Below are 10,951 nucleotides of genomic sequence, written 5' to 3'. Positions count from 1 at the left end.
ATGTCCTTAAGATGTTTTTTGGGGGGCTTCGAACAGTATTCTCTTCTCCTATAATCACTCTAAATTTTCAGCGCGGCATGAGAGCAATACAACCAGTGACGTCACTAGGCTGTTTTGGCCGCGCCAAGATGGCCGCCAATTTTGGGCTTAACCAGCCAATTTCGAACGGCTGAAAAAGCAGTTTTCGCTTACCGTATGCGAAAAAAAAGTCTGCAGTGTTTCCAAGTAAGGTTGAAACTTTATTACTGAGCAAAAATCTCACATACGAAAATTTCGTTTCAGTGGCACTTTAAATGTACAATAATTCGCTACGAGAGTTTCACTCTTGTAAAGACACATAACTCTGTTACAAGAAAATAACGAGAGAATATCGTTTAGTTCGAGATTTCATCTTTATTATACTTTACGAAGTTTCTCAGAGCGTTTTACTTAGGTGTACTCGAACAGATACATTCGTAAACAAATTCTCTAACCTCTCTGCTCTTGTTGCTCAGACGTTCTTGAGCTCGTGCTGGGATTCTGCTTGGTTCACGATCACGTCTAAAAATACGATGACGCTTCTGAAGATGCTTTTTATCAAGTTGAAGAGTTGATAGCCCCGGTTGATGGCTCCTTTGGTATAACCTGGTATAACATGATTCTTGATAAATTCACTCAAAATGTTCGCTCGTAAATTGATCTCTCGTAAGGCTTGCAGACCGACCCGTTCCGAAAACGCTTAACGTCCTTTAGTGTTAGTCCACCTCGAACGGTGTGTTCGTTTGTATGTGATTTCATCTCCCTAGAAATCATGGAATCCGTGCTAACTTTTCACAATGACAACTTCTGTAAATTTCATGAGCTGTACGCATGCACATGTGACGCATGCGCTTTAGAGACCAGACGGCGATTTGTGACTGAACGTGGAAGAAAAAAACGGAGCCGAAATTTAAACCCAGGCCTCACTGCCTGGGTAAAAATCAGTGTTATTCAATCTCTGACACGAAACACAGATCGCGATAAAAACTATTTTAATTTGATCTGCGCCCACTAAAATGTCCTCTTTTTGGTTCAATACCACAGTTCATTCTTTCAATGCATCTGGAAATTTCAGCAATTTCACATTTACCTTGTACAACAAAGCATGTGATGTATTAGATAATTCCTTCTCCGTAAAGATCGGATTAATTCTAGTTTTGTCCACTATTATATTGCTCAGTTTGGTTGGAAACGCTCTCATAATCGTTACTGTATACCAGTGCAAAGACTTGAGGAGAACGACAAACTACTTTATTGTCAATATGGCCGTTTCTGACTTCGTATATCCATTATCAACGATTCCTGGGAGGATGGCAAAGATTGCATCCAGTTCTTCACTGTGGCCTTTAGGTAGTACAACAGGATATATCTGCAAGGTGATAAGCTTCGTGGATTTTGTTTCGTTTGCTGTTTCTACAGGAAGCCTCGTCAGTATCGATATTGATCGATTTGTGGCGGTGGTCTTTCCAATGAAAGCTCATCTAGTCTCGTCAAGATCTCGTACCATAGTTATTGCTACCATTTGGATCTTGGCAGGAATGCTAAATACTTTCCTCTTGTATGCTTATGATTTGGTGGAACTCAGAAATGGGGAAACTACATCCACATATGTTGACAACTCTATTCTTTCATTTCGGGTGTACTATAGAGTGCATGAAAACAAGACAGATCATATCCCTTCGTGGTACATGAGTGCACCAGAAATATCAGAGGAAACAGCAAGCAATTAAGATGACTGTCTGCGTCATCGCTGCACTTTATATTTGTATCCTTCCTTCTGGGTTGTGTCACGACTTAGAGGGAAGGCAAACTGCAATATCTTGTTCAGTTTCCAAAGTGCTATGGTTTATTTCTTTTATCATGCTTTACTTATCCTCGTCAATGAATTGAATCCAAATATGTATGACATTTGTTCAAAGCTTTCCTCAAGGCTTCAAAGAAACATTGATGTTTTGAAGGAAATGTTTAACTCCTATAAGTAACATGGAAAGGAGCCAATCAGAAGAAATAACTCTTCAAGATATGAGAATTATTCCCGGAACTGGGGAGAATATCTCATTTAACGAGAACTGACCGTGAAGAGGGAGACTAAACATTTGCAAGAAAATAATTGCAATATCTTGGACTCAATTCCAGAAAAAAAGTTTGATCTACCATCGACAAGGTCTGAAAAGCCAAAAAATACGGTTTTTTGTATCTTTCACACAAAATTAGTTGATTTTTTTCAGCATCTTTAATATCTTAAATTGCTTTGTCAGAAAAACACCTGCTTGTTCTGAAGAAAAATCTACTTGATTTAAGGCACTGAAGATCCTAATACACTAATATTTTGTGATCAATCAATAAAGTAATACTCAAAAACGTTTTGCTTCGCTGACCTAAACTGGTCTGAAATCAACGAAAATGTTTCACCCGGAGCTAAGTTAAAGTTCCTGCCTAAACATTTAATCAATTTTATGTTGACTACAAACCCCTTCTATTGACCCACCGAAGGTTTGAAAGTCTTTCAAAAAGAAAAATGTGTGAAAAAGATTTGTCGTACCAGCAGCATAGGAAAACATGCATTATCTGATTTACTTTTGAAGTACAGATATTAAACTTTTTGAGGGGAAATTTATTGCCAGAATATATCATTCCTGATAAAAATACAACATGAGGTTATCTTCACTTTCACCAATTTGTCAAAACTCTTGTTCTATTTACAGCAGGTATTTCGCAAAAGGTGCTTTTTCATCGTCGGTTAAATCGTGGTTTTTAACCTACATGCCAATATGGCCTGTTCAGTGGTCAAGAAGTCTGTCTCTAAATAGCTTTCTCTTCTGCAAAAGAAGCCTTCCTATCATACTCGAAGACCTAGGGGCAGCAAGTTGAGGTGGGAGGAAATTAAACCGGCAAACATTGAAGCGTCGGAAGCTTACCTTACTTGTAAGTTAGTGTTGTTAAAGTAGAGTGCTAGCAGACATTATTTGCTTGGGGTAACTTGGTTTGAATTGAAGGACCACATTGTTGTTAAGCTTTCTACCTTTTCAATTTATTCTTTTTAATACTGTTGTAAACTTACGGGCCAAAAGTGACACAAATGAACTTAAACTTTATTAAATTCCTCACATGGAAAGTTATTTTCATGCTAGGTCAAGCAAGGAAGACTGATTGTGATTCATTAGTCAAATTCGCTGTGGCGGAAGTCTTCCCTGTGTGATGTAGTATGAAAATAACTTTCCATGTGTGGAATTTAATAAAGTTTAAGACAATCACAAAGTTAATTGCGTCGCTTTGCTGGTGTTATTTTTTGTTGTAAAACGTCGATCCAGAACAGTTTTGTCCAATGTACTATTTTGCATTCCTGGCCCTAAAAGATATTCTCTGCCCTGATGTCTTCGTTCCTGTATAGTTACTTTTTCGCGCCTTTTTGTGCTTCGCTTGGTGGTGTCCAGGCTCCATGATGACTCAAGCGGTTTTCACTTGTATCGAAAATTAATTGGTAATGCATTACTACGCCATACGATTGGATTAAGAAACTTGTGTCACTTTTTTATCCCATCAGAGCGAAACCAAAACCAATTGAGCCTCTTTCCCACGTGTTTTCTCACTCCTCGAGTCAGCTACATGTATTTACTTCAAGTTTTGATTGGTTCATTGGGTTGTTTGTGTAATTTATGATTTGCTAGACTGATTACATTGGTTTTAGTTTTACGATACTCAAAAAACTTGAGTAACGATAACGATGCATTATCCTGGGTTACATTAGTGTGTCAATATCACATCAGAATGATAGGGAAAGTCCTTTTTCCAAAAGGGGGCAGGTTTGGGGACTGCATGAACACAACCAAATATTGTGAGAACAAGAACCAAAAACAGAACTAAGTAAACAAGCTATAGCACTCATGTAAAGGGAAACAAATCATCCACTCTAAATGTTTATGGTACCGGTCAAATCCCTCAAACTTCAATTGTGTGGCCAAGAAGCCCATGTTTAACGGGCAGAAGCCCTAAACGTTCACTCAACGAATTCAGTTGTTTTGTTAGACAAAATGCCATGTCAAATTTATGATTATAGTGAGCTATTATGCTTGCGATTTTTCTGACATGGGCAGGCAAAATAACACTCAGTTCTCTTCAATAAGCTTTATTAAGATGCCTTTTTTTTTTTGTCAGCTACACACCAGCATTCTAAAAGAGTCAAAACAAATGGACAAGTTACGGCTCTTGTTCATGATCTTCTTATGGAAAAAAAAAACATTGTATAACAATTTTCTTGCAAAGTCGATTAGGGACAAATCACATAAAATCAGCCATGGTTTCAAAGCAAAACGCAAAGTTTGAATTAAACCATGCACACTTCTTGAAAGCAAAACCAAAAACATTGACACGTAAATCGCGTTTCATAGCTTCCACCAGAAGCATCTAACTTACAACTAAAACAGTCAGATTGGTGTGCTTGAATTTCGTGACGCCTCAAGGGGCGGGGCATTCCCAGTAATGGAGATAACAGGCCTTTGGCTTTTCCTGTGAATACCTGCCTCTATGCTTGCTGTCATCATACTCCTGTGATAGATTTCTGTTTTCCTCCTTTTCGACGTCCCGCCGTTTTCTCCCAGCTGGTTTTACGCATCGTGGAGCAAACGTGCAGACACACTTGTAAGAGGTATCGGTTTTTAGATAGAAAAGTTGGGCGACACCGCCTGTATCTGCTGCACATGTGACGCCTACTATCACATATCCCTTCAAGAGAAAAAGTCAATCCTAAGTGTGAGCTATGATTTTGACGATTTGAAAATAAAGGATGTATGTACGTAATGCTAAATCTTGCTAATCCGTACGTAGTGCAAATCCTTAAGCCATTAGTTGTTTAACTTATTTCAAACATTCATTTCTCCTTATGATGTTTTAAATCGTGTTTTAGGCATTACAAACAAACGTTCAGGCTTGTTTTACCTTTACAGAACAAGACATTCTGAAGCACGTCCTGGTTAGAAAAACCCATTAGCGTTATTGAAACAAAGCACACAAGACCTACACTTCTATGACAGATGTATTTCAAATCTTAGGATAACTGCTTCTTTGATTTCTCGTACTTTTTTGAGAGGGTGGCAAGGGTTTATGCGTCACATGTGGTGAGGGAAAAAACATATCTATGTAACGCGTGAAAAACAACTAAAACACGTACGTGATTCGTGAATTTATGAAAAAAAAATTCGTTGTTGAAAGCTAAGCTCAATGTTGGTGCGACGATTGAATTTTGTTACAATAGGGCCTTTGCAGGTCCCGGTCACATGGTACGGAATTAATTATGCTGGGACGGAAATTACACAGTGGGACATTCAAAACAAAGGAAATTCGGGCTGGACTGGTACGAGTTCCTTTGTTTTGGAAGTCCCACTGTGTAACTTGCGTCCCAGCGTAATTAATTCCGTACCATGTGACCGGATCGTGCAAAGGGTCTATTCGTCCGTGAACCGGTATCACAGCTACCATTTGTTACACTTTTTCGCCTTGCTGAACTACGCCTATCTCCTATCTCGGATAATACTGCATACTACCGAATGGTAGTAAAGCCTGTTAGGTTCTTACCTGGGAAGGTGCCTTCAGGGAAACAGTTTTAGGGTTGTTTCCTCGAGTTAGATCGCTGACTTTTCTCTGGTGTCTGCAACCTTTTAAGGTGATGCTGTCACCCTTTTCACCTTTGACTCCAGGGGATCCCTTGGGACCAATAGGGCCCATTGACCCGTTTATTCCTTTTGGGCCTGGTGATCCTTTGGGTCCTTTTTCCCCTTGCTCTCCCTTGTCTCCCTGGGGGCCTTTTTCTCCGGGTGGCCCCTGGGGTCCTGGAGGACCCGGTATAATGGTTTGATTGACAATCTATGACAGAAGGCGCCCAAGGGTTAATGAATTTTCTTCTCCTCAATCTTAAGATGAACTGGATACCTGACTAATGTAGGATGTGGCTAATAAGTCAAAATTGCAAAAAGAAACACACCAAGGTGTGGGCATGACGAAAAACGTAACCATTTTAATGACCTTTTTAAGAATAAAAGCCATTTAAACACAAGGCGTGGTGGCCTCAAGGTTAGTGCGCTCGCCTCCGGATCAAGCGGTCTGGCTTCGAGCCCTGGCCTTGGACATTATGTTGTGTTCTTGGGCATGACGCTTTACTCTTACAGTGCCTCTTTCCATCCACGCGTATAAATGGGTACCGGCGAACTTAGTGCTAGGGGTAACCCTGCGATGGACTAGGAGTAGAAATACTCTTAGTTCCTTCACGCTACAGAATCCGCGGTAAGCTCCGGCCAGCCTTTTCCTTTTTTACTTTACCTGCCCTCTCAGGAACCTAAAAGATAAGTTTTAATGGCTTTATAAGGAACCCTTTTTAGTAGTATTTAGGCGAAGAAAAAGGCACCGTTTGTACAAGCCTTTAGTAGCCAGTGGAACGTGGCTCTATGGTGTCATTTCCTGTTTTGGATTGGGTAGTCAGAGAAATGCAGTATTTTAAAACAGCGTAAAGAGGGAGGAAAGATTATTAAAGGGAAGATCTACTCTAAGTTAACGCAACACACCAACCACATAAAGCAATCAGAATCAGAATCGAACTAGTTTCTAAATTTAAAGTGTTTAAGGTTTCAAGAATGTAACGAATCTCACCTGAATTATTGCTAGAAGCTCGGCCGTTTTGGCATCAATTTTGTTGTCCAAAATATTGAGATTTGTTTCCGTCGTAGTAGTGAGCTTATTCACCTGTAAAACGTGATAAAGATAGCGCATTAGCCTTTTTCATTAGGCTGAAATATTTCAAATTCTAACAAAACAACAGACAACAACAACTATTTTATTTTGCCAGATTTCCAAAAGGAAAAAAAAAATAGCACTAAAACAATTAACTTAATTGGAAAAAAACTACTCAGAATATTAAGAAAACTAAACAAGCTGAGTAGATAGAAAAAAATAGTACGTTTTACCTTCGTTGCAATTTGCGTAATCAATAAGACGAAAAAAAGAAAAACACACACAAAAAAAACCAACAAGATACAAACAAATAGTTAAGTGAATGATTAAAAAAAAAATGAAAAGTAGTTTAACCGTACCAGTTAATGGCAAGACCAAATTTATATGTACGTTTGCTTGGAACGAAAAAAAAAATTCATATAACAATACTAAGCCAGCATTAGGCATTAGAAGCACTTAAGAAATGTTTAGTCATAGCTTGCTTAAAGTAACGGAAGGATAAACTTAATAATTCTTGGTCCAAATTATTCCAAGCAGAAGGACCAGAAAATTGCAGACTATTCTCGTTATGGATTGTCATGCAATTCCTGTGCTGCCGTTTTTCAGCGAGGCAATATTCACTGCTTGATGATTTTCTATATTCTTTACGGGTGTTCGCTAGATATATAGTGTTCATATAGTGCGGAGAAATTAGGTCATGATCGTTCTTGGGAATGCATAAGGACGGAACTAAAATAAATTGTGGACATGGAATTCAAGAAATGATACCGTTACGGAGTGAAATAAGTAGACCAGAGAAGACTTACGTTCGATTCCAGATCAAGAATTCGAGCCTTAATGCTGTTGATCTGGAAAGAGGAAAATTAAATATAGTTTATTTGTCAATTTGGTATAACCAAAGTCGTTTTTAGCATTTTTCTCCCAGCTGTCGCCTACCTAACAATAATAAAATAACTAAACAAGGTTTTAGCGGAGATCATTGTTTTTCCAGTCTTTTTCATTCACACCAACTAAACTAAATCAGGTTTAGGTTTCTCTTGTTTGTCACTTACGCTTTGCAGCCATTTTCAAACTTGCTTCCTAACATATTTTTTTCAAACAGGTTTTCGCCTTGGTAAGTTGTGGGCTGTGTACGGTATGAGAAACTAATTTTTAACATTGTTTAGTTGAACACCTTTTAAGCAAGTTTAATATGTTGGTTTGAATAGGGTATTAGTCTTATTATTGAGATGTAAATAATTGAGGGCCCTAACATTAAGGTTTTTAGGTGAATGCATGATCTATGGCGACAAAGGCGCAAATTCCCATTCCTATTGCCAAGACTGTATGCCATTCATTGGAATGGTTCTTATCACGACGGTTAATTAGTACGCCGCGAGTATTACTTTGACTTCAAGCGACCGAAATTCGGAAAAGTTCAGCGGTTTGCTGTACTCACTTCCGCTCGATCACAGACTCCGGGAGGTCCTCTTGCACCGGGAGATCCTTGGTCCCCCTGAAAAAAACAAAAATTATATATATATTAGGATCAATTCGGTTGCTGATTTGGCTGAGGTAATAGAGCGGCTATCAATTGAGTGTGGTTGTCAATTGAGTGCAATAAAACCAAAACCAAAATAATCACTCTAGCCAATCACAAAGGACACAGACAATCCAGTGAATCAATCAAAACTCGTAGTAATTACCTGTAGCTCACGCAGAGTGCGGGAAAACTTATGCGAGTGAGTCACGATTTGTTTTGGTTTCACTTCTGATTGAATAAAAAGTGGCGTCAGTATTTTAAGCCAAAATCGTGCAGCATAGTAGATGTAAAACCAACTACTTTTCGACACTTGAATGAAAAACACTCGGATCCACAGGGGGTAATGCAATGCAATTCATTGACAAACAACCTTGACTCACCTTCTGCCCGTCCCTTCCATCACGTCCATCCTGACCGTCTCTTCCATCCATACCATCTGTTCCATTCAATCCGTCCCTTCCAGGTGGCCCAGGGGGGCCCACCACAGTCATCCCGTCCCTCCCGTCTCTTCCGTCTTTTCCTGGCTCGCCGTCTTTGCAGCTACAGGGAAGCGTGGGTGTGGTGGGTGGAGGTTCAGATACACTATCAAAACTACGAAACTTTAAAAAAAGGTTAGTGTTGTTGGATAGGGAAACCTCAAGCGCTACAGGTAACGGGTAAATCAGATGTTTCGTTGCCTTGTGTTACTAAGCAAAGATACTCAATCTGTTAGTGACGTCAGCCACTTTATTACATGGGTCGGCAAACAAAAGAATGTATTATGTTTGAGTAGCTGTTGAATAATTTATTTTTAAAAATATTGTTTTCCCATGGAACGTTTCCATGTTCTACCGAGCCAAAAACACTGATTAGGTTTATCCACCGTAATTGTAAGCAATTTGACTAAGTTAAAAGTCGTATCCAAGAACATACTATTGTACTTCGAAATCCTTAGTATATATGAAAAAAATATGTGATTATTTTTGGACTATGAAGTCAAATATTTGATGTATTTAAGTTAAAAATGTTAGAGCATCACGTACACGGAAAACATTTAAAAATGTCTTAAAACTTGTGAATTAGAATTTTTTTTAGGCGATGAGCTCTTTAATTTATAACTGGGGCTAGGTCGTTATAATTAATGAAAAAAAATGTATAATGAATTTTGTTGAGCATTTTTTTAAAAAGTACGCTTCTACCTACAAATGAACTGAGTTTGACTTGCTTTCATTTTGGAGAGAAATAGAGAAGAGAAAGGTATTGATTTTAATAAACTACTCTTTATCTCTGAGGCTGGTCCTATCCTAGAATCTAAATCGTGCCAATTTCAAACAGACCGACAGCCTAATTAAAAATAGATTACAAGCGCATGAAAAATATTAAAATTACAGCCATCATTACCCGGTGATCGAGGCGGACTTTCTACGGTCGAAACGTCCGGTTTTAGTGTTTTTACAAAATGTTTAGTGCCGTTACTTCTTAAAACATGGATTACAACCAAGCCTATTCTATTCGCTTTTCTAGCAATCAATCAGATTAATATTGGTACCAGTTTTATAATATCTGAGAACTTCGGTGTTTTTAAAAGTGGGATGAAATTGACAACGATTTATTAACCGCAGTTTTCTAGGCTGATCGATATTAGGGCCTTCTCTATGTGAAAAAAAAATCGTATTTTCAATGACATCTGTGGGGGTCAAACTCATGGGGAACATAACAAAATTATGTTATGGATGTAAAAAAAGATACAGCCGATGATCTTGAAAATAAATTTTAACAGTATGTCGGGTGTTTTTCACTTTGCAGTATCGCAGTTAAATGCTTTATTTTCCGACTGAAAAGGCTGCATGTTTCTCGTGCAAGCTTGTCAATAACATCGTTAACTCTTATATCCTTATTTTGGGCACCTTCTCGGCTCAACAAAATTTAACCACACGTCCTTTCTGTGGATGATGTATTAACACATCCCTTCTTTGTCGTATTTGCAACAACAGCATCATAAGGATAACATAACTTACCTCATCAGACCTAGAACGTGTTAATAGTGTAGTGCTGTAAAACACAAGCAGAAGAAACCTCAAAGAAATAGAATTCAAAGACACCATCTTTACGCGGTACTTACGCAAGGGAAATTACAATCTGCGCTCTTTAAGTACTTGAAAAAACGCTTATCAAGACGGAGTTTTTATTACTTGACTTCTTTGATGCAGACTTGTGTTTGCACAAGTTTTTCCCGAGATGTCAAAAGGATATGATACTCAATCAGACCTCAAGTACTCTGATGTAGACAAGCTTTAATTAAAAGGAAGGCTCCTCGGTCCGTCTTATTATGTTTAGATCCATGGCGTGACCACTTGGTATTTATCTCGGAAAATTTCTTTCAAGCAACATCCTGTAATCCTGTTATTGAAAGCGGAACCCCTTAAAGTTTTTATTTATTACCGCAATTTAAATTTGTGTCGATTTTCCTGATTTTATTTCTTCTTCAGTGTGTCATGCATTTGGCGTGAATAGGAATGGAGGAAATTTGCGATTTTTCAACGTATATTTTAACGGAAGGAAAAGGTCAATTTGATGCCAAAAAACAAAAACTTGTTTTACACGTCAGGACATGAAATGTTTGAAACACGCGGTCACTTTTCAAATAGGTTGAAATTAATTTTTAGAAATTTAGACAAACGGTTGATTTGATGGTAGCTGTAATTAGGCCAG

The 10,951-nt window shown here is 38.3% G+C and overlaps 1 protein-coding gene and 1 pseudogene across 1 annotated transcript; one reads left to right on the top strand and one right to left on the bottom strand.

Annotated features, from left to right (window-relative positions):
- Positions 1-2,091, top strand: part of LOC145481407 (QRFP-like peptide receptor) — a 3,452-nt pseudogene extending 1,361 nt beyond the window's left edge.
- Positions 2,092-2,440: 349 nt separating this feature from the next.
- LOC145481404 (uncharacterized) lies at positions 2,441-10,902 on the bottom strand. The gene is made up of 7 exons (XM_081459884.1): positions 10,258-10,902; positions 8,641-8,859; positions 8,177-8,233; positions 7,545-7,586; positions 6,658-6,750; positions 5,590-5,877; positions 2,441-4,740 (listed from the first exon to the last, which is right to left on the bottom strand). Exons 1-7 carry the CDS (start codon positions 10,342-10,344, stop codon positions 4,474-4,476), a joined length of 1,053 nt encoding a protein of 350 aa, XP_081316010.1. The 5' UTR covers positions 10,345-10,902; the 3' UTR covers positions 2,441-4,473.
- Positions 10,903-10,951: the final 49 nt, after the last annotated feature.

The sequence above is a fragment of the Orbicella franksi genome, chromosome 3 (genome assembly GCF_964199315.1).
Source record: "Orbicella franksi chromosome 3, jaOrbFran1.1, whole genome shotgun sequence".
In the NCBI taxonomy this organism is placed as follows: domain Eukaryota; kingdom Metazoa; phylum Cnidaria; class Anthozoa; order Scleractinia; family Merulinidae; genus Orbicella; species Orbicella franksi.
This window is presented reverse-complemented; position numbering and strand designations above follow the sequence as displayed.